Raw genomic sequence first — 22997 nt, 5'->3', positions numbered from 1 at the left:
CTGCTTCTTTAGGTTTCTGGGAACAATGGTATGCGTCCAGCTTCAGGCACAGTTAGTTTCTAGCATTGTACACTTAACTGTAAAATCAGATCAACCAGCTGGGAACTGAGTGTGGAAAAGAAATGGTGATTCACAAAGCAGGCCATACAAACACAGCTAGGTACATTCCCCATGGTCTTTATCTGCCAGGTGTGAATATTGGGCCTCTGAGCTTTCCCTACCTGATTACAGCAGCAATGTGAGTGGAATTTCTATGGAATGATGTCAGCTATGTAGAGGAGGATTATGAACACAAGTTATCCTGGAAGCAGCTTAGCTGATTTACTTCAGTCCTCCTTTTATTTGTGGAGGAAACCAGAAATTTCATGCTCTGATGTTTATTCCCTTTCATAAGTAAAAGAAAGTATCATCTTGTTTTAAGTCCCTGGCAGAAAGAAGGCCTGAGTCTGGCTAGCTCCTGGTCACTGTATTTTGTTGCTGCTTCTGTTCTTGTTCTCAGTTGAAAAAAACTGTTCTCTTCCTCTGTTTTACAATGCAAGTTATCTCCAGCTGGAACAGCCTATTCTTTCTGGCTTGCATGCTGCAATGCTAATCACTCTGGGTTTTGAGTTCTCTGTCTCACTTTTGGCAGAGGCAGGGTTGGGGGGGATGGGACATGTGGAAAAGAGTCTGAATCAGAGCAGCATGGTTTCTGTCCACTCAGCAGTCTCTCACCCTTTTTCTAAGCCTTTTCTGTTCTGTTTGGGCAGGATGAAGTTCCTGCACTTCAGTCTGGAAGCAGTGTAACTTGGCAATAACCTTTCACAGGCAGAAAGCTGTGCTTCCCCTGTCTCCCACATCAAGAGATTTTTGTGAGAGCTATTGACATACATTTCCATGTGAGAATACACACATTCCTGGTTCCCCATGACTGCACTTCTGCTTGAAGCCTCCCAGAAAGAGAAGGGCAATTGAAGCTTGTCTCTGGTTTTCTGGCACTCAGGAATTGCAGTGGGTGCTGTGCTCAGACAGACAGGTTGCTTCTGGGAACAGGGTAGGGAATTGCTGTGTTTACTGACTGTTAACACCAGCCGTGTTCCAGGGCATGAAGAGAGCAGATGTGAGAGTACCAACACTTCAGAACGTGGAACAAAAATGCATCCTCAAACTGACAGGCTTTTACACAGAAGTCTGTTCGGTTTTTCCTGGCTTTGGATGACACTGATAATGATAATGGTATGCTTTTCTGTTAAGGAAGCTTGAGGTTCTTCCTCTTTATTAGCCAAACCAGTGGGCCAAAAGCATGTGAGAAAATTAGCAGAAAGGCAGATAGAAAAGGAGAAAGACTGCTGTATAAAGAATATGAAGTCCATGTGAGTGTTTCACTTTTATCTGCATGTCTTGCTTTTACTCCCAGATTTGCTATTTCACATGAACTTGAGAAGAAAGATGGACTGAGTCTGGGAGCTGTGCAGTGGTTTCTGCTACTGTCAGCACAAAAGCAGGACCATTGAACCTCTGTGTGTTAAAAGCACACTTCCTATCAATCACTAAACCATGCCCCTCAGCACCTCATTCACCCCTCTTTTACACACCTCCAGGGAAGGTGACTCGACCACCTCCCAGATTTCAAACAAACAAACAAAAATCAAGGATTGCAAGAGTGGTATAAAGTTTCTTTTTGGTTTAATCTGAAACAGTTTAGTTGAACTGAGCCAACAGAGTATACAGTGTCTTTAATCCACTATGAAACTGAAAATGTGCAACCTTCTGAAAAAGGAGTTGAGAAAAAGGTGACACTAGGTAGCAGGGAAATTCAGTTTTTCATTGCCCAGATTTAGACAAGCCTTGGAAGCCAGTCACTCAAAAGTAACAAGCACATTTAGTTTTCTTTAAAGGAAATAGTAGAATCGTAGTAAAGTGTAGAATTTGTAATATAGTTAAGGAAATATTTTAAAATATGGAACCATGTTGTTGCACTGACAAAGTTAGGAGGGTGATGTCACTTAAACCAAATAAAGGCGTGGCTCTAGGTCTTAGTTTGACAACTCCCATTTCAGTATTGTAAACACTGCTCATTCGATATTGATTCTTACATGTTCCTAAACTAACCTATAAGAAGATTCTTATCCCTATAGACCTGTTAGTCATATGGCTTATGGTAACAGTCTTCGTTTCACTCTTGGCACAGGTAGCTGAGTCACCAGATGGCCATGAGGTCTCCACTGAAGTCACCCCGGTGCCCCCCTTTGCATACAGCATGCAAGGCCTGAAGCATTCCACCAACTACAGTGTTCGTGTGCAGTGCAGCAATGAGATGGGCAGCTCCCCTTTCACCGACAGAGTTTATTTCCAAACCCTGGAGCTTGGTAAGCAAGACAGGAAAGCAGTTCTGAATACGAAAAAGAGATAATTATAAACATTATTGGACTTCTCCTTGCCTAATTCTGAAATGCAGGCATCGTTATACTGTCAGATTGCTTGTCCACTGTAAGGGTCTCCTAACATCTAACATGTTATGCATTCAAGTCTGCATCATGCATTGTTGCTGTTAACCACGATGTGATCCAGCCACAGGGCTGGGCCTATGACCCACTGGCTCTCTGAAATTCTTAGGGTCTTGGAAAGAATCAAGAGATGCCAACCAACCTTATCTTCTCCACTTGAAGCAGATATACTGCTGGTGGCCTGCAGAAGTTGTTCTCTTCCTTTATGCTCACTCTGTCTTCCAGTTTATCTCAGGGAAGAAGATGAAACTGTCTTTTTAGCCATTTGCAGTGTGCATAATGCCTTATTTCCCTGCACAAAGTGATTGTGTTCTGTCCTCTGCTTTCAGCTCCAAGCAGCACCCCGCAAAATATCCGTGTTATCCAAAGAGATCCTGGTCTCATTTTGGAGTGGGAAGGTGTGGCTCCAGATGTGCTGCAAGAAAATGCCCTGGGATACAGGCTGGAGTGGATTCAGGATAATGTAACGCAGGTAACTGATCAAGAAGGCAGCTGAGCAATTGGGCACACAGTTGGAGGAAGTTCATATAAAATTTTCTAGGTATTCAGGCCCCTCATCCTTATCCATACCAAAGGACTATGTTGCTGATGTTGCTTTTGTGTAAATGGATCTATGCTGATTCATAACAACTCCTCAGTATTTGGCTTCACGATTTACACCCATCTCTCCCTTCCTGACATATTCAGAATTCCTCCACTTGAATGTTCATCTGCAGACAGACCAGTTCTCTGCCATTTTTTGTACGGTAGGACAACACAGATAAAATTTAGTTCGTCTCTGCCTCTTTCTAGTGCTGTCCCAAAGGCAGCTCAGGCAGTGCAGGATCAAGCCTTTCTTTGTCTCCTGTGACTTGGCTTTCCAAATCCTGGCAGCAAAGCTGTATTTAACAAGTGAATGAGTTATACTGTAAATCACAGAACGGAGATTCTGGATTCTTTTATTTCATTTATGGTATGAAGGGAGTTGAAAGGGCCCTGTCAGGTTAGAAGGCCTTTCATTTGTTCTTCATAATTGACCTTTCCCAGGTATCTATCTGCCTTTGAAGTTCACAGCATTTCTGAGGTTTTCTCGCTTCTTAATATGTATTTAGCCAGTGCTTATTAATGATGAACAAGCCTGTAATAATAGACAACTAGAGGGAAAAGAGGCTTATTTCCTTTTTCACATGACCCATTTCATATTAGGTCATTGACTTTGAATGGCAATATTTTGAGTTCCCATTGAATGTACATTGTGTGATTGCTAGCAGCCAAATCTTCATGGCCTTGCTGCAAATGATGCTTGTGAAAAAGAATTACTGAAAATACATTGGCCTTGCCATCCTAAGTGAAAATTGGCTGTGAAATTCAGAAGTCAGTTGGGATTTGGTCAACAAGTTAAAACAGACAGACTCCTCCCTTGGATTAAAATTGTCAAATGCTTTGTGGTATGTCAGTGCATCTTTGTGTTTAAACCACAAGAAGGAAGTGTATCTTTTAACAGCAGAAAAAACACCATTTCCATAGCAACTTTCATGGAAGGACCTCAAAAGAGGAAATCATTAAACCTCATATCTTCCCTTAGCCCTGGGAAGCTATTAAGAATTTTTGAGAAGAGAAACCCAAGGTGACAGTTAAAGTTAATGGCAAAACCAAGACTAAGACGCAGGAGTCACCACTCCCAACCCTTGTTATAGCACCTGTGAAGTACGTAGTATTGTTTTGCTTTAGTTTTATAGGTGAGGTTTTAAACTCTATTCCTTTTAAGACAGCTTACAGTTTGTTGCTATTTGCTCTCAGGGGGAGATGATCGTACAGGATACAAAAGCTAATCTTACAGCGTGGAATCCTCTCAAAGACCTGATCATCAGAGTGTGTGTACTGAACTCTGCAGGGTGCGGGCCCTGGAGTGACCTCTTCCTGCTTGAAGCCCAAGAAGTCATGGGTGAGCATCCACTGCCTTCCCTTCACTTTGGGGAAAAAAGTTAGAAGAGCTGGGACTGTTGTAAACCATGTGAATCATGGCCACATGGGGGTTGTAATGGTTTTACTGAATGTGTTTATATTAAACAAGCTTAGCTCTCTCCATGGAAAAGCTGAGCTACTGGTATAAAGGGGAGACAATGGTACGGAAGCCATACAATGCAGTCTGGGCCATGTGGAAGGGTTTGTGAGGGGCAAAGAACATGCATGTGTGGAGTGCATTCCTGCTGATAAAGGGCAGTTAGTCTCATCTGCGCTGTTTGCTTGCTGCTGTTATCTCACAGTGAGTGAGAAATGGGAGTCAGGCTATGGAGAAGAGCAGGATGTTATAGGGGGAGATGGATGCTGCTTGTGAAGGAAGCTGTGGAACAACTAAGAGGGAGATGGTCAGAATAAAAACACGGATCTGTGATAAGAAGTCATTGAGGTGTGACTGTGCAAAAATCCCACAGTATCTTCAGGTTTTGTTCCTAAAGCCTGTGGCAGGACAAGACAGCAATCTCTAATCTACTTGGCTGACCAATCTGCCACTGCTTTTTTCCCAGCCCCCATGACTTTTGAGGAATCATATGGACACTGATCCCTCCTGATCTCTCCACACTTAGGGATGGCAGGGGGGAACCTAGAGTAGGGTGTGCAGACAAGCAGGAGGTGGGAAATTGAGGCAAAGTAACGAGGAGAGAACTGCTGGTTTTAGCATGCACGTTAATCAGAAAGGCCCTCTGGCACCTCAGTTCTATGATGCAGTCTGTACTGATTGTTATGTGTGAGCAGGCAGTCACTGTGGGATCAAAGCCCTCAAATTATTTAAAACAAAATGAAGGAGTGCAGAGGTCCAGAGCTGACTCTACTAGAGATTGGGCATCAGCTCCATTAATTATTTTTTTGCCCTTGTTTCTTGCTCAGTTATTTTCTGTGGCACCCAAATACAGAGAGAAGTACCTGAAAGGACTAGAAGATCCCTTTTGAAAATGGGCAGTGCTAGCAAGAAGTTCCAGGGAATGTGGAGGGTTTGCATTTTACAGGGAGCTGGAATGGAATCCTGAAAGCACAAAATGTTTACTTGTTTTTATTTGCAAACCACTTAAAAAAAATCGCATCAGGAGTTGTGCTTGTTTTGGCCACATGCTGTCTGAAAGCATATATATTTCTTCATCAGCATAACGGACTGGAAAAAAGATCAGTGTGAAACACTGACAGGCCTTGAGCAGCAGAGCTGCAGAAAGACTGCAGTTTTGTTTCAGGCCTGGTAGAAAACATAAGTTGCTTCCTTTCCTAAAACAGCGAACTGGCACTGGCTGCCTTATGTGAGAAATGCCAGGGGTGGTTTCTGACCAGCTCCCAGTGCAGCAGTAAGGATGACTAAGCTTGTATAAACTTTAAGTCATATTTGTCATCACTGCAAAGCTAGTGGGAGCTCCACCCTGCTTATGCAGAGACCTTGTGCACTATTAACAAAGATGGTTTTAGTATTTTCAGAAACATTCTCAGTAGAAAACTCACTTTTCCATTGCAGAGGGGAACAGAATGGTTTAATAGCTTCTTCCTGTTGTCTTCATGATTACATGCAGAAGACGACTCTTGGATTACATTCTTTGCACACCTTTGTGGTATAAAACCTGCTACAGAAATAAAAGTGCTTCTCCCATCATCATCAAAGGACTCCTAAATACTAATTTAAGCTGATTTAATAATACTATCTTCCTTCTGCCTTTTGCAGTCTTAAGGCATATGCTGGTTGGAAAAGGGGAGTGCAGGAGATAGGAGAGAGACAGAGCTGAGGGAGGAGAGGCAACTCAGTCTTCCGTTGGCTGCAGCCATGCTCTCTACCTCAGTGGCACGAGGGGAAGCAATGATCTATGGGACGGAGGGGGATAAGTGAATTTCAATATTCATTTCTGTTTCTAACACACTTACTAGAAACTGTGGGAGAGGATCCTGATTCCTAGGTTTAGTAATAGGGAGAATAATTTAGTTTTGGTTTGGTTTAGTTTCATCCATCCTTCTTTGGAGGGACCCCCCCCAGAAGGTGGCCTAAATCCCTGCTCTCTCACCAGGCCAGCTAGCAGACAGAGACTAGACAAACAGGCCAAGAGAGGTTTGCCTCACAGTAGGAGGGAGGAAATGTTATCATTAACTATCAGAGAGGACCTTTGCTTCAGTGTTGTTAATTGTTTCTGCCCTGGTTGTTTTGTAGAAATAGCCCAAGTGATTAGCTAGGGAATTGTGGAGAGGGTTGGGCTTATTTTTAATTGTCTTTTCATTCCACTTCTGTTTCTGATCCCTTTTCCTCCTCATAAGCAGCCTTGAAGGCTGGGTCAAAAAGTGCAACAAGAGAGAGTATCATAAAACCCAGAACATATAAAGTCTTCTGGGTGGGAAAAGAATGTGAGTCACTGAAGGAGTAAGATGCTGGAAAATAGGCGCTAAAGCTCTGATAATTCTTTCAAGTGGAAAAGTACCAGTCTTCTTCATCAGTGGTCTGGAAGAATTCTTTTTCCTTAAGCCCTACCCGTTTGTTAGACTAACACTGGTTCTTTATAAACTTGAATGATAAGTCTCAACAATGTAACTAGTAATCAAGCCTTAGAAGCCTTTTACCTGCTAGGACTCTTCTAGTAAGGATGTCTGACTCCTTTTCGCATACATCTATGCAGAGGTTCATACAAATCTTAATCATTAACCTAACATCTATTTTAAGGACAGATTTACTAGACTATCATGACATATAACATGAAAGGATTACTTAGATCAGCAAAGATGATTCTTTGTTAGTTTCCAATACAGCGCAGTCCGCTGCTGAAGGGGAGCAAGGCTGCATGAAGGTGAAGGGAGTGCTTAGGGACCTGTTACCTATTCCTGTTTGCTCTTAAACAATTTTGAGATATGAGGCCTATCCCAGATTTTAATAAACCCATTCAAATTCACCTTTAATCCTTTAGAAATTGTATTTGGAGAAGAAATCTCTTGAGAAATCAGGTTAATTTATCTGTTGTTTGCCAAGCACAGGTAATATTCTTTAATTCATAACCATATTGTTTATCTTCCTTCTCTGGCAGCTTACTCAGATTGGCAGCATCTCCATTTCTTTGTAGACAGATTGTAGTCAAAAGTACACATATTCAGGGAATATACAAATATTAGACTGGTATTGAAACCTGCATGCTGGCTAACTCATTTCTTGACTCACAGGGCACTTCTAAAACTTCACCTTTTCTTTGATAGAGAGAAATTGAGAAGTTACAGCCAAGCAACAACACTGGGATGTTACAGCCGATACTAAGTCCCACGGGGTGCTTCTTTTTGTGGGAGGGGTAAGAGGGGAAATGTAAATATTTTCAACCAGATTACCATAAGGCTATTGTCTTTCTCTATTGTCTTTCAAAGTGTTATCTGGTTGGCATTCAGGCAGTACTGTGTAGCCTGGTCAAGGTTCTGCTGGCTACCTCAAACAGAACAAGGTGAAACTTACACAGAAAATGCCCATATTAAGTGACCTTTTTTTCTTGAGACTCCAGTTTAAAGCATCGCAGATCCTGAGCTCATGTAAAGTAGTATAATCTGGAGCAGCACCTTTTACTTTCTTGAGACTCAAAACTAAGTATAGATTGTGATAACTGGGTGCACCTGCTCTGTCTTTGCTATGTGACATCTTTTTCTGATGATTGACTAAGTAGCTGTTTATGCCAAATTCCAGTGTATAGTGAGCAACTACGTACACCAGGTCCAGCACCATCGCTTTCCCATTTAAAAGCAAAAAGAAGAAATATCCCAGTATGGTCTGCTTACCATCAATGGTAGTCTATTTCCTGACTCTTTTCCGGTGTTTTCTCCATCTAGGTGGCCAGAGACAGCCTCCTTATGGGACATCCTGGGTTCCTGTGGCACTGGGCATTCTCACAGCTCTGGTCACAGCTGTTGCCCTGGCTCTTATTCTCCTTCGAAAACGAAGAAAGGAAACTCGGTTTGGGTAAGGGAGGTTCTCCTTGTGCTGGCTAGAGAGATGTTTGGTTTCTCCTCCAGTGTGTTTTCCGACTCTGTTATTTTTTCAGAAAGCATTGTGAATTGAGTACTTCTGGCACTTTCTGTAGATAACTGGTTTTTTTTTTACCCCACAATTTTGAGTGATCCTGAATTAGGAACTAGCAGGAAAGTGCCCTATATTTTCTTCGAAATGATAACACCAAAAATACAGTAGAAAAAATGTTATGTCAGTAGCCAAGCTTTATTAGAAGATGGAAATATAAATTAGATCAAGGTAGTTCTGTATGTCCTTAGCACCGCTGCTGTGTTCTTATGGGCCGGGCCCTTTATCCCATGCTCGTTTGCTCCCTGCTGCAAGCAAGGTTCCCATTCTTTTCAGAGTCTCCCAGAACTTCCTCTCACAGCAGTGTCTCTCTTTATGTGAGACTCCCCTCTTTCGGAAAGCATCTGCTCCCTCAAGGTACATCAACAAGGCAGCAGAAACCCATCCTTCCTCCTCTACAGCCACGCCCTCTTTAACAAAACAGTCTGTAGTATTTATATGGCAAAGTGTGAGAAATCATCCATACTGTTCAACACACCCTTTAGAAGTGGATGGCCCATGTAATCATGGCCCTGTGTGTCTTTTCTGACTTCTAGCCATGCCTTTGGCAGTGTGGTTGGCAGAGGGGATCCAGCAGTCCATTTCAGAGCTGCCAGGTCTTTCAACAGGGAGGCCCCTGAGCTCATTGAAGCAACGTGTAAGTAAAATGACCTAAGTGATTCTGCCTGAGAAGCTGTGTTCATGTATGTACTAAACTTTCTCTTTGTTTTCCCTGAAACTGATGGATGGCAGAGGTGAAAGGCCAGAACTGCTGTTGCCAAACCAATTACATAGCACTTGCTAATTGCAGCTACAGTCATTGTGCATATTAGTGCAAGGCAGAAATTCACCACTCCCTTGCCCCAATTTCACACTACAGGTACTTCTTCAACTGTAATACTATGCAACAGTGAGACAAATATGGCTTAACGATACTAGCAGTATGCTTTAAACTCAGCATGCTGAGTTGTGCTGCAAGCATGAATTAATTGATCAGTCTTGGAAGGCCATAAATTAGTAACTTCTCAAACAGGAGATTGAGTTCTGGGAATGGCCAGAGTTAAGACGATCCATTCCTGTCACCTGGTTCAGCAAGGGCATGGCTCTCTGTAGCAGTGCTGCATGTCTTGGTTAGGGTGAGGCTTCAGCTGTCTTCAGCTTTGCTCCCCTGGGTTTAGAGGTCTCTCCATTAAATCCAGTGACCATAAACTGTTGGACATTGTGTTACCCTGTCAGCCAGGTACTGAGACTTGTACTGTACTTAAAATAGTCCAAGAGCTAGTCATTGAAAACTGGTGCAGCTCTGTCAACTTAAATGAAGCTGTGTGAACCAGTGTCTGTCAGCGGCCCTTCTGAATGGATTGTCTTCTCAGTGTTATTTGCAGCAGTTCTGTATTCCTGTTGCTCTTGTATGTTGAAGGGTGATGTTATTTCTCTATCAGAAGAGATTATTTCCCCTCTCTTTTGGTACTCCTGGTACATTTTCTTGTGGTTGAAAGTTATTGGCCTCTTGTCTGTGGTGAGGCTAGAGGACATGGAAGGGAATTCTACCTTTTTCAGTTTTTCCTGCTTTAAAGTATGGGAGTCAGATTGGAGATGGAAGTTAGAACAGGTGATTAGATTGTGACAGAATATTTAAGTATCTCTTATTTGATTCTTCCTTAATTTTTTTTTTCCAGTGGAGAGTGTAGGTATCAGTGATGAGTTGAAGACGAAACTCAAAGATGTCCTAATCCAGGAACAGCAGTTCACGTTGGGAAGAATGTTGGGCAAGGGTAAGAACCAAAACTGAGGAAGGCTTTCCATTGAAAGTCCTGTTTGTATTACCTTTACTGTTGGGTAGGGAGAAGCAATTGTAAGGAACCTATTTTGTTTCCTTCTGCTTGTAAGTGGCAATTTAAATAGAACTTTCCCTTCCACTGGAATAAAACATTTCAAAGGTTTAGCATAACTAACAGGATATTGGCTAAGCCATTCGTATAATATGGCTCTGCAGAGTCGTGAACTGCAGTCTGTGCTCAGCTTTCCAAAGTACAGCTGATTCATTGGTGTGTGAATTCCTTTCAGAGATTTAAAGGAATATTCAGTTAAACTTCTAATCTTTTTACTGAGAGAGTGGTGCTATAGAATTCCTTCCATTTACAGAAGCATGCATCAAGTATTAAATGGGTTGTGACAACACAGAGATAGAGATGATCGACCTCAAACGCTCCAACCCCTCAAATAAAATATTGATTCAGTTTCAGATATTCTCAATATCTGAGGTGGTTTGACTCCAGATTTTAGTTTGGGCTCTTATAGAGGCACAGTTAGAACAGGTACTGAATTTTGCTGACATTTGTCCTCATTAGTTCAAGTCCTCAGGAGCTCTTCTGGCTGTGTATCTCCATCTGGGTCCCCCACACAGGCACTCTAACATTTCTCTGAGGTTTTCAAGTTAGGAGGGATGGCCAGAGTAAAGGTGAGATGCTTCTTGCTTAATCTCAGCTAAAAGATTGGCCTGGAAATGCTGTGTGAAAAGATATTTTTTTATTTAGATTTCCCAAATGGCAGGCCGGTGTGCTAACTGTTAAATAATCCTTCCCTACTTCTCAGGTTGAAGGCAATCTCTAGAAATAAGTGAAAACATGTAATAACTAAGTCAATAACTAAGAGAGGAGCATAAGTCAGGAGTCATAAGCAAAAGGAAGCTGAAGTATTTGGCTTCCTTTTTCTTCGTAAGACTAGTTTTATTGTGGTTCTCTTTGACACTTTCCCACTGAGAGCATCCGTCTTCTCCATCTCTCCCAAAACAAATGCCTTTCTTTCAGAGCAGGAAGATGACCTTCCTGCAGAAGTGGTCTCAGAGGGCTAACAATGCTAAGTAGTTACACAGCTGTGTCATCTGTTTGAGAATGTCAGCTGTTGGCCAGTTTCTGGGATCCTTCTTCGACCCTTCTCGGCTGTCCTCATAACAGGTGAAAAATTGGAAATCAGCTTGAGTGGAGCCCCTGGGGGTGGCTTTGGTGGTGGAGTACTAGGTGGCAGGATCCCCCAACCCCGTGCTCAGTGTACAGGTTATAAAGTGGCACGACTGTATTCCCTTGGGCTCTGCTGACTCTGCTCCATAATAGAGAAGCAGTACAAAATGCCTTTGCTCCTTCCCATTTTCCTCTTTTTGTGTTCAGATCCACTGATAGTGGTTATTGTTAAATAACCATATGCCTTATACTAGTGAAGGACGCTACTGAAAAGCTATCGGAAAGAATGCTTTTGGGGTAGGTGTCCTGAATGCCATATTTTGCTTCCTTCTTTGCAACACCAGAATCTCTCATACTGACGCTTTTTGGGTAAGTTAAGCAGTCAGAATTTAGGGAGAACAAATCTAGAGCCAGACCTGATGTGAAGAGGCTGTTATGCTGTGGTATAAAGCCACTTCAGGCTAAAATAATTTGAAGAAGGTTTGGCCAGTTGCATTTCCACTTATCTTTCTTAGAGAACATGCCAGAGTAAACACTTCCTCCTATGAATCAGTGTATCATGCATGCACAAGTTGGTGTTTTGTGTTTTGGCTGGTCAGCTGTGATTCATGAAGTCACTCCCTGGGTTCAGAGAGATAAGGCCAGACTGTGTCTCAGGTGGTTGAGTCCTGGCACCATTACTCAGTTCTGATGACTGTCAGCACTGAGAGCTTCTTCAGCCAACCCGTACACTCACTGCTTCAGCTAATAGCTCCCTCTCTGACCAAAGCTTCACTCAGCCTCATCTCCCATGATATGGCTTCCCCAGAAATGTCTTTCTGGGATCTCAGCCTCATACTCTGACTCTGCATTGTCCATTTGAGAAAAGATTGCTTTCTTTATCTCTTGTTTTTCTTTGCCTTCTGGACTGCCAGCACAGTGGCTTCTGTCTGCTGGTAGTGCTACTCTTCTAGGCACATGGATGCCAAAAGCTGCTGGTTAGAACCACAGAATGAAAAATTAGTCTGGTGGCTGCATTTCTTATGGCTATTCAGCCTCTTTGCCAGTGACCCCTGGAGTTAACCTGCCATGAATCATACTTTCTTCACAAAAAGCTGTTTCCTCACTGCCTGCTCTGGTCATTTCACAGGAGAGTTTGGGTCGGTTCGAGAGGCACTACTGAAGCTAGATGATGGCTCTTTCCAGAAAGTGGCAGTGAAGATGCTGAAAGGTAAGTGGGAGCAGGGCTACCTGAAGTACTTAAGAGAAGAGAGCTTGCAAAGATGAAATGGTTTTCTCCAGCAAACATCGCTTTCCTCCTCTCTGAGTGTCCCACTCAGCCACTCCACCCATGTTGTCCTATCCTTTTCACATGTCAGTCTTTTTGTAGTGGAAGCTCTTTAGTGAAAGACTTATACCACCTTAGTTGCTTGTACAGCACCTAGCATGTGATGAGTGCAACCAAACCCAGGTCGTAGCTGCAGCTTCTGTGTATAGGGGATCTTGTTCAATTTCTTGTTTCAACATAGCATTGTATTGAGTGGCACAGACAGCTCAGGTCTGCTTTTCCCTAATAATTCAGCAGTGAGGGATGCTATTCCGCCAAGCATATGCTAGAATAAACAGAAGAGTGTTTGGGCTGAACAGAGCGACAAGCTAACTCATCTCAGTCAGGCGTGTTTGAGTAAGTAACTCCCTTCTGGTTTGTCGTTTGATGTGTGTACATAACAAGGGCAACCAATACGTTCATCGGGCAGAAGCCTGTAACAAGAAAAGCAATTAATAGGTAGATATATGTCAAAGCAAGTACGTGTATATTTTGTACATATGTGTTAACCTATGTTATTTCATCTCTGTTGCCTATAAGGCAAAAATTAACTGTGGGTGACTTGAAGTAGAATCACATATGCATGTTCTCTGGAGCTGAGTTTGGCTGCCACAGGATCCCAGTTTGTAATAAATATACTAATACCACATTAGTGTAAGTTTCATCATTTTCTCTGATTTCAACAATAATTCTAATCAGTTTGCAGGCAGTTTTGTGTAGTCAGACTGTCTGCCTCCAGGCATCTAACTTGAACTCTCTGTCACCCTCCAGAGATACCGTCGTTTCTCCATTGACTGTAAAAAGGGAATCTACTTCTGTCTTTTGTATCATATTTAAATTACTTGCCTAAAGCAGACAATGTCAATACTCCCCCACAGGTCTAAGTCTGATCTTACAGCAGGACTCTTGCTAAATTCAGCAGCAGCAGTAAGGGAAGTAGCCCACTGAGCTAATTCTTGATTATATTGATATACTTCTGTAAATCTGGAGTACTAACAGTGAGAAATAATTTTCTCAAATTTATGCTGATATATGTCACTGCTGAATTTGGCCCAGGCTCTTCAGCAGTGTTGTTATTTAAGAAATCTTAGCTACAGCACCTTAGAAGAGTCAGTCATGTTAACAGACATAAAAGTGTTGATCTTTCATGCCACCCTGATTAGAGATGAATTGTGGACTGCTGTGCTAGACAGGGGCTCCAGGCCATCTCCTCAATTTCAACATTTTCTTGAATTTTGTCTGGTGTTTCTTCTCCTTGACATTCTGGTTTAGGTCCTTTTAGGTAATTAATTCTTACATCTTAAATGCACCCATGATTTCTGTGTCTTCCAAGGAAAGTTGTTACTGAGAGGAGAGCTGCTAATCAGCAAGTCTTTACTCTGTAAAGAAACAATTTACCAGTTGTCCTTGATGTGTGCTTACTGCCAAGTGTCAGGCTCTGCTTTGTTGTAAACTGGCTCATCCAGCTGTAGGTCTGAGAGGAGGTGTTGTGACACAAAGAAGCTTCTGATAATCATTAGCTGTGAAGTCCCATGAAGGGGGAAAACTTACAGTTGCTTTCTTCCAGCGGACATCTTCACCTCCACTGACATTGAGGAGTTCTTGAGAGAAGCTGCATGTATGAAGGAGTTTGACCACCCGCATGTCACTAAACTGATTGGTAAGCCAGCACGGGTGCCACAGAGCAGCTCCTGATCCTGCACAATCACACACAGCCTCACATACTCACCCTCACTGCTGTCCAAGAGCGCTGTTAGTGCAGCCAGCTCCGTGCTGCCTGGAGTCCTGCATACATCAGCATTGCTCCTTCCCAGGCCAAGGGTGTGTAAGTGCTCAGAGTGCTTGCCCTCGTATGCTGGCAATAAGTTGCTCTTATGTAAGCGATTTCTTCGGTTCTTGCAAATACTACATAGTATCCTGCTGGCTGAGAAATGTCTGAACTGCTGTGAAATGTGGACAGGTGAGTCAACAGACAGAGGAAGAGGGCTTTTAAGAAATACTGGGTAAGGTGCAAGACATTCATGGGTTGGGACTATGGAACACAGGTGATTTCCAGAATGTGGACATTGTTCTGCAGACACTGGACTATAGGACTGCCTGGTCTAGACTGATCCTAGAAACATTTATAGCCTGTCCTGTAAGGAGAGCTGAGAGCCACTGAGCACTTAGTACTGTAAATTTTCCGCTGACTTTGTAAGAGAAAGACACATCAGCCTGTAAGCTTCCCCTTGGGGCTGATTCGTTTGCTAAAACCCATTTGTTGTGTGTGTCTTCATTAGGAGTCAGTCTTCGGAGCCGTCCTAAGGGCCGTCTCCCAATTCCCATGGTGATCCTGCCCTTTATGAAGCATGGAGATCTTCATGCTTTCCTGCTGATGTCGCGGATTGGGGAAAACCCTTTTGTAAGTCTGTCTTACTGTAGAATTCCTTCTGGGAGGGTATGGATTTTCAGAGAATGTACTTGTATCAGTTCAGGGTTGGTCTCCCAAAGGCACTGGCAGATGACCAGATTTCGATACCAAAGGAAGTTGTGGGATGTGGGGTTGAAGTGTATAATTCCATGCATGATGAGGACCAACTCCTCCATTCCACCCCCTTCCTATATCCTTGCTCAGTAATCTAGCAGCAGATCTTGCAGTTTTGCCTTACACACTTGAAAGCTTCCAGAAACAGAACTTAAACTGTTATTTCTTTCAGAACTTGCCTGTTCAGACACTCCTCAAGTTCATGATTGACATTGCCAGTGGGATGGAGTACTTGAGCTCAAAAAATTTCATACACAGGGACCTTGCAGCTCGGAACTGCATGTAAGTAACCCATTAGTTTCTAGAAAAAGGAAAGACCAGAGCAGATGAGAGAGGAATAAGAAGTCTTTCACATGGCAGAAGTGGGGAGGGGTCCTCGCCAAGGATGCTTGTCCTTGCATTCAAGTGACAATAAGCATAGGGGAGACATGGCCATAGAGGCAGGAGGGTGAGAACAGGAGGCAACTTGTAATATCCCACTGGGCTTCCAAATCAATTCTATTTATATGGAACTTTTCAATCATTGGTCTGCACATATAGTTTCATGGGGTTGATTGCAATATGTGTTTGTTACTACTCACTCTTCTACGTCAGCGTGGGCTATCTGCTCTGCAGTGTAATGTAATGAACAGGAGAGAATGGGTTTGGCTATGTTATGAGAAAGGAACTTTCATTGTAGACTGAAATCTGCATTTTTTGTATCTATTTTGAGGACTTAATTATTGCAATATAAGAAACGTAGAATTTCCTTGAAAGCTTGTGAAGAATGGCTTAATGTGAAGAACGCCTTTAGACATAGTTGCATGGTACATGCTCTGTATGATCCCACGCTGCTGTTCTTGTCCCTAGACTGCCTTGCCTGCTTTGAAGGGAAAGAAGTCCTTTTTTAATTCTTCCTCTTCTGTTTTTTTCCCCTGAGGATGGAGTAAGGAACAACCCATTCTGGCAGACAGAACTCTGCCTCTGAACAAAACCGTAACAACTGGTAGAATATCCACAGTGAGACACCAATTTTCAAAGGCATTTGAATATCCACATGCACAAACAGGAGCCTGATAGTCATGATGAAAAATGATGAGTTATCCTGCTTTGACATTTATGAGAAACGCAAACTGATTTCCTATTTTTAAACATTTTAAAAAATACAGATTTCCTTCAGAGGAAGCTGATTACCTTATTTCATCATGTCTTCTGGGAAAAGCAAGGAGTCCGTTATGAGTCCTGGGAGCATTAAGTTTTTGTGTCCTTTACTTGTACTCTCTACCAACATGTCTAGGTTTAATTGGATGACAGAGCAATTCAGAGATCTCACAGATCTAGGTTGATTCCTTGTAAGAGGAGTCCCAGCAAGCTCTTTTTTGATGGCCTATAGAGGATATAGGCCATAGTGGTAGCAATGAGCACTGCACACGTCCTCTGTTAATCTTCAGAACGACAGAAAATATCAGAGTTCACTTTGGCTGACAGAGTAGACCATCTGAGCAGGGCCGTTTCCTTACTTCCTTAGTCTTAATTATCTCCCTGTTAATGTCAAGGAACTGACTTGAGACCACTAAACTATTTCACATTGTTCATCAAGCAGAGGAAGTCATCATCATTCTGGGCAATACTTGGTGAACTTCATGCCTCAGTTCCCTGACCAGACAGGGTCATACTTCTTTTTTTCTGAGGTAGCCAGTAAATGCTTTTTTCTGTCATTAAAACTTTTCCTAAGGTTGGATGAGAACATGAACGTGAGTGTTGCAGACTTCGGGCTTTCTAAGAAAATCTACAGTGGAGACTACTACCGTCAGGGCTGTGCTTCCAAGCTGCCAGTGAAGTGGCTTGCTCTGGAAAGTCTGGCAGACAATCTGTACACTACACACAGTGATGTGGTGAGTTTTTCTCTGGTGCATTTGGGGACCACCTGTATTGCTGCTGAAGTGGAGGAATCCTGTATTCATCGGTGGTGATTGGAAAGGAAGTTTGCCTTATGTTTGAGGGACAGTGCCACCTATGCCCTGGGTGCTTTCAAAACTCAAGACTAAACATGTCTATGAGTAGTTTAAGGCAAAAGACATGAACCCTTTCCCTCTTGTCCTTCATTCTTCAGTGCTCACATGGCAGTACCTTAGGCCAGGAGGGTCGGCACAGTCTGATCATGCTGGAACCCCACAGCAGCAAGCAGGGAACTGTCTTTTCACTTGTTCTGTGTGCTGTTCCTTTTCAGTGGGCATTTGGGGTGACTATGTGGGAGATTGTGACCCGAGGGCAAACCCCTTATGCTGGCATCGAGAATGCAGAAATCTACAACTACCTCATCAGTGGGAACAGGCTGAAGCAGCCACCGGAGTGCCTGGAAGATGTGTGAGTACTTCCTCACCCTGCTAATGTGTGATTTCTTGAGAAGTTTGGCTTGCTGAAAGGAAACGGGGACAGCTGGCTGGGGCCCTGATCTGAATCTATCCACTTCCCAGTACTCAGAGACATTCTTGGCCAGCAGCGTACATGAAATGTTTGCTCAGGAGCCCTTGCTCCGTGGGTGATGGCTGGAGTCTCCTGGAGTTCACATGGGGCTGAGGTCCACCAGGAAGTTATCGTCGTAACTTCTCCCAGGGTAAAAGCTTGCCTAGTCCGGACAAGGTGAAATCATTTCACTGAGTGCCCAAGAAAGTCTCTGATTTCTCTGTGTCATGTCCAAAGCAGGACATAACTATGAGCCCTGACTTTAGTGGTCTTTGCAAACCATTCCGGGTGTATAAAATGGACAACATGAAGTCCTCCTTCCTCCCTCTTCCTTCCTCCTCTGATAGTGGATTGTTTTGTATGGTTTCCTTTCTCCAGGGTTTTTTCCAAATAGGAAGTAATATGTACTCTTGTTATTAAAGCTGTACAGTTTTATCTTCTCAGCAGTGGGTTTTAACTGTTCCTGAGTTTAAATGAAAACATCGTTATGCCACTGCTTAAATTCATTGCATGACTGCGTCGTGACTGCTGTGAATAACTTTGGTTCTAAGTTGTGGAGCTTATGGCCATAGGATGTTGTAGATGCCAAAAGTAGAAAAGAGATTCAAAAAGGCATTGAAGAAAATGAATGAATGCCAAGCATTGAAGAAAAATTCATCAAAAACTACCAAAAATGTACAAGTTCCATTTTGAGAGGCCCTTGAACTACAGGTTATTGAGACCTAGGAGAATATACCAGGAAGATATTGCTACGTGCTCACCCTCAGCTTATGTGCTTTCCCCTATTGTCTGCTACTGGCCAGTGTCAGAGGCAGGGTACTGGAGCAGATGGACTTTAGGGCTGATTCAGTAGAGCCAGTAGTTTTCTACCTTCCTTTCAAATGAATTTCTACTGTCTGCCAGCAAGGGTAAAAGAAAGTATTTCATTTGGTGCCACAGAACAGGAAGTTCCTATTTTATCTGGGGCACTTACAGTTATTTCTACTGTTTGTAAGGGATGTAAATCGGGATTAAGACAACCAAGCCATAGAAGCTTTCCATAAAAGTAGTGTGAGATCAAAAACAGTCTTGTAAAGCTGATAGGAAGCAAGGGACACAAAAAGTAAAATAAAAGGCATCATGAAATGCTTTATTTCCTAGTGAAGGCCATATCAGATTTTTTTCCATTTACAAGTTTAACTGAGGTTCATTTGTCTGTGGTGTTTTTCAGTGCCAGTACTGTGCTTTGTTCCTGTTCCCTGCAAGAACTGGCAACAATAATGCCATAGGAATGCAGCTGCCAGTGTTGTGGGTGATGCATAAAGAGGGGGACAATGGCTCTGGCCACACTACAGTCCAGTCGGCTCAGGCAGGAGGCCTAGCCAGGAGCAGGAAGCCAGTCAGCACTGAGCCACAAATACGGGTATGGGGGAGCAGAGCTCCTCACCTGAGGAGCCAGCGTCTCCTCACTCTGGCCCTCAGGCAACCAGAGCTGAAGTGGCTGGTGTTTGACAACAGGAGCAATGCTGCTGGATGGGGACTGAGGCTGGTAATGGCATTGAACGTGTTTTCTGCATAATGGTGGTGCCTTTGTAGTAGAAAGGCTGTTTCAGCATCCCTCTTCCAGCAATGAAGCTGTTGTCCATTCCTTCACAGCCTTCTAAGCAAACCCTCTGCCTTTTTCTGCTGGCGGCCTGTTGAGTAACAGCAGCAGCACACCCCACCATGCTGGGACCACTGAGTTAACATAATGTGAAAAAAAGAGTATTCTGAGAATAACTTGCACCTCCCACAGCTGGATCTCTGTTTTGTTTCTTCCTGTGTTTTATCTGCTCTCGAGCTAGCATTTGGGGGCTGGCTTCAGCAGCAGCAGAGGTTATTGGGATGCTTTTTGGGAATAAATTCAAAAGCTATTACTAAGTGGTGTCACACTCACAGTCCTATTCTATCTCTATGGGCACAGTGGAACAAGGTTTTTACCATGAAGGTTTTACCCTTTGACAGGACTTTGGGGTTTTTTGGTGCTGTCTAAGTAATTTTTTCGACCAAAATGAGAATGCCTTTGAAAATGGGGAGGAACAAGGAATTGGGTGAATAATGACTACCCACATAGTCACTTGTGCAAGGCCAAAGCTGATAGGTTTTGGGGAAAGTGTCTGTGCTTTTTAAGCTGCGCTGCACGGAACCCCTGTTCAGGGGGTGGCTGCTCTGCTTCTCAGTGCTCTTTTCTCCCTCTGTTTTGCAGCTATGATCTCATGTGCAGATGTTGGCATCCTGAGCCCAAGCTACGCCCCAGCTTTGGAGTGCTCCGGTCGCAGCTGGAAATTATTCGGGGGAGGATGTCCACACTCTCCTCCAGTCAAGATCCTCTCTATGTCAACATTGGGAAGGACAGAGAGGCGTCTGCAAGTGACCCTGCCCTGCACGCCTCCTTTGGAAACATGGACAGTGAAGAGATCACTGCTGGGGCAGCAGCAGCCATCACAAGTGACTATCGCTACATCATGAACCCCTTGTGCCTTGGAGATGATGCTGAGGGTGAAAGGCATCCAGATGGGCAGGATGGGGAGGACAAAAGCCTTCTGTATGAGCTGGAGACAGAAGGAGAGAAAAGTTGCTAGTCTGTACATATCAGTGACACTCTGCTTCCCTGGGACAGGATGTGTGCAGCTGTGGTGCCATGTCGCCTGAGGCTCTGATGCCAGATCTGAAATGGCTTTGAACAGCAGTGGCCAGAGCTCTTAGGCAGCTTTTGTAGCTTTTCACCACCTGTGTGGGCTGCAGCGGTGGATGGCTTGGAAGGACTGCAACCCTAGCAACCCCTTGGACTCGTGAGAGAGGGGAGGTAGGGTTACAGGTTGATCGCATCCCACTGAAAAGAGTTCAAAGCTAAGGTGGGTAGTCAGAGTCTATGCTCTACTCGTTCTCATTGACTGTGGGAGCAGAGCTGAATACATCTTCTGTTCAGTCAGTGCTTGCTCTTGTGTAGATGTTGTCTTCGATCCTGGCTGCGTGACTTTGGGACTGGTACCTCTGAAAACTCTAGTGGGTGTTCACACTGTCATTCAGGACAAGAGGGCAAAATTTCCCTTGTGTTCACTCAACAGTAATACCTAGACTTGTTGCCTACCTCAGTGGTTCTTGAACTGATCTGCGGATCTGCTTCTATCCAGTACTGAATTTGAACGTCTGGCTTATTTCATGCAGTTGACACTTGCTGTGTCCTCAGTCTGGGGCTCTTTTAAGAGTTTCAGGCATTTTGATGAGCGATGAAATTAGAAAAAATGAAAATCCAGCATCTCTCTTCACACCACGTACCTCTTTTATGCCTGTCTTTTTCTTCTGTTTGATGCCAGTTCAGGCCTGACCAGACTTGCAGCTGGCATTAAAATATGAAGGGAAGGAGAGCAGCTGGCATATGTGAAGGCTGAATCCAGCTTCAAAGGGGTGGAAAGGAAACAGTGTAGAAAGGACTTAACAGCAGTATGGGGAAACAGTGCTAATTAATGCTAAGTGCTGCCCTCCAGGAGAGAAAGGAGACAGCTTAGATACAGAATGGTGGAGTTGCTTCAGTTCCAGCTTCAGTTTCAGCCGGAGCAAGATTCAGGATTTGCTTTAAAATAGGATTCATTTAATCTTTCTCTTTAGCAGTCCTATGACTTTTTCAAATAACCAAGTGCTGTAGCTGGTGTAGTGAAGGTGTGAAATTGGTTTTGGGAAGGAGTGTGTATTGGGGAAGCAAACAACTGGGAGATCTCCTTCCAAAGAGAGTCCTCACAATGAAAAAGCTTGAGAACCACTGGCCTTCCTATTTAGGAGGTCTTCTGGCACGCTGTAAAAGCCACATCAGAACACAGACTAGTATCGCTGCAGCCTTCCAGACAGGGCAAAATTAATGGTTTTGCTCTTCGAGTTTTGTTTTCCAATCAGCATGTCTGAGTCACTATAACTGCAAGTGCTTGTGTGTTTTTTAATAATTTAATATTTTACTGTAAATCAGCATTTGTTCTGTGCAGTGGTTCCCAGCAAGAAAGTGCAGTTACATCTTACTCTACTTATCCTAAATATTTGCTAGTTCTTAATTTCTTTTATTTCCAGTGCACTGAAAACTTGTCAGTATCACAAGGCTTGAGATTCCACATTGCTCTTCCTCAGAAACAAATACCACAAATGTCATCATTTGCTGAGTTGGCAAAGGTGGGACCCATAAGTCAAATGAGTTTGCAGACTTGACATCAGAACACTCCACCCTTCAATGCCCAGTATTTGCTTATTGTGAGGTTTGGGGCTAACTCTACAAAATTTGGGTCCAGTTTCAGCCCTTAGTGAGAACACTTCCTAGGGAAGGGGAATTTCAGCCTGGGGCTTGGGCATGAGTCCTTTCTGTAAAGTTTCCTACTGAAGAGCAATGTCCTACAGATGTCTCCAGAAGTTCAGAATGGTTTCTCAGTTGCAGATAGAAATTGCACCATCTTATATGCCAGGCAGTACAGGATTTCTCTTCATTTAGCTGGAATGCTGTCAATGCAGGTGAGAAGATAACACCTAACAAAGGGTAATGAAAACTTGTGCGGTGCACGTTTGCAGTGAGGACTGGAAGCTATGCTCCCTGCAGCTGCCTGGGAAGCACAGATGTACATATAGACTTTAACTTTGGGAAGCATGTCTTTAGTTTTTATGCATTTTTTAATAATAAAACACGTACTGTGTCTTGAGTCCCAGCCTCTTATCTGTGGCAGAGTTTGTGATAATGTTCACATCCTGGGTGAGGTCATTGAAAATCTGCCATCCCCAGGTGAAAGCTGTCTTCCTCCCTTCACCAAGCACGAATAAGCTACTTCTTGGAGGCAGAGGGCATGTTTGGCCTCCCCAGGCTGCAGTTACTTGGCGTTGCTCCAACCTTGAAACTGTGAAGGCTGAAAACTGATGGGCATGGGACAGTGGCTCCGCATAGAGACAGGCTCTGCAGCCACTGTGCTGTGGGAGCCTGAGGAGAAGCTTTTACTGGAACATGCTGCATCCTACCTGGGAGTGCAAAACTTCTGCATCAGTTCCTCCCTGAAAACTGTTGTCCACACTCGTCCAGGTACTGGCAGTGCTCTTTATAGAAGAGTGGTTTGGAGGCGGTGAGTAAAATTCAGCTGGTGAGTCAAATGTTCTAAGCGCCCCAGGATTTCCAGCTTGCAGAGAAGAAAAGGTGTACCTCATGCTTTTATTCCTCATCAGCAAACAGCACGTTGCACGCCCTCTGTCTGCCAGCTCACACAGA

General features: G+C 43.6%; 1 protein-coding gene across 4 annotated transcripts in view; it reads left to right on the top strand.

The window, feature by feature from the left end:
* TYRO3 (TYRO3 protein tyrosine kinase) overlaps positions 1-22584 on the top strand; it is a 40919-nt gene extending 18335 nt beyond the window's left edge. For 2 of the 4 annotated variants that reach the window (XM_069857943.1, XM_069857942.1), the window contains 13 exons: positions 2171-2348; positions 2816-2958; positions 4266-4410; positions 8289-8418; positions 9072-9172; positions 10194-10289; positions 12604-12684; positions 14348-14440; positions 15060-15181; positions 15477-15586; positions 17019-17178; positions 17514-17650; positions 19974-22579. In XM_069857943.1, the coding sequence (XP_069714044.1) occupies positions 2171-2348; positions 2816-2958; positions 4266-4410; positions 8289-8418; positions 9072-9172; positions 10194-10289; positions 12604-12684; positions 14348-14440; positions 15060-15181; positions 15477-15586; positions 17019-17178; positions 17514-17650; positions 19974-20349 (1872 nt within the window). In that variant the 3' untranslated portion in view covers positions 20350-22579. Of the gene's footprint in view, positions 1-2170; positions 2349-2815; positions 2959-4265; positions 4411-8288; positions 8419-9071; positions 9173-10193; positions 10290-12603; positions 12685-14347; positions 14441-15059; positions 15182-15476; positions 15587-17018; positions 17179-17513; positions 17651-19973 lie in introns of all 4 variants that reach the window. The other 2 variants (XM_069857946.1, XM_069857941.1) reach the window with 2 other exon arrangements.
* Positions 22585-22997: the final 413 nt, after the last annotated feature.

Source organism: Phaenicophaeus curvirostris, chromosome 5 (genome assembly GCF_032191515.1).
Source record: "Phaenicophaeus curvirostris isolate KB17595 chromosome 5, BPBGC_Pcur_1.0, whole genome shotgun sequence".
In the NCBI taxonomy this organism is placed as follows: Eukaryota; Metazoa; Chordata; class Aves; order Cuculiformes; family Cuculidae; genus Phaenicophaeus; species Phaenicophaeus curvirostris.
The sequence above is the reverse complement of the archived record's forward strand: the minus strand, read 5'-3'. Positions and strand labels throughout refer to the sequence as shown.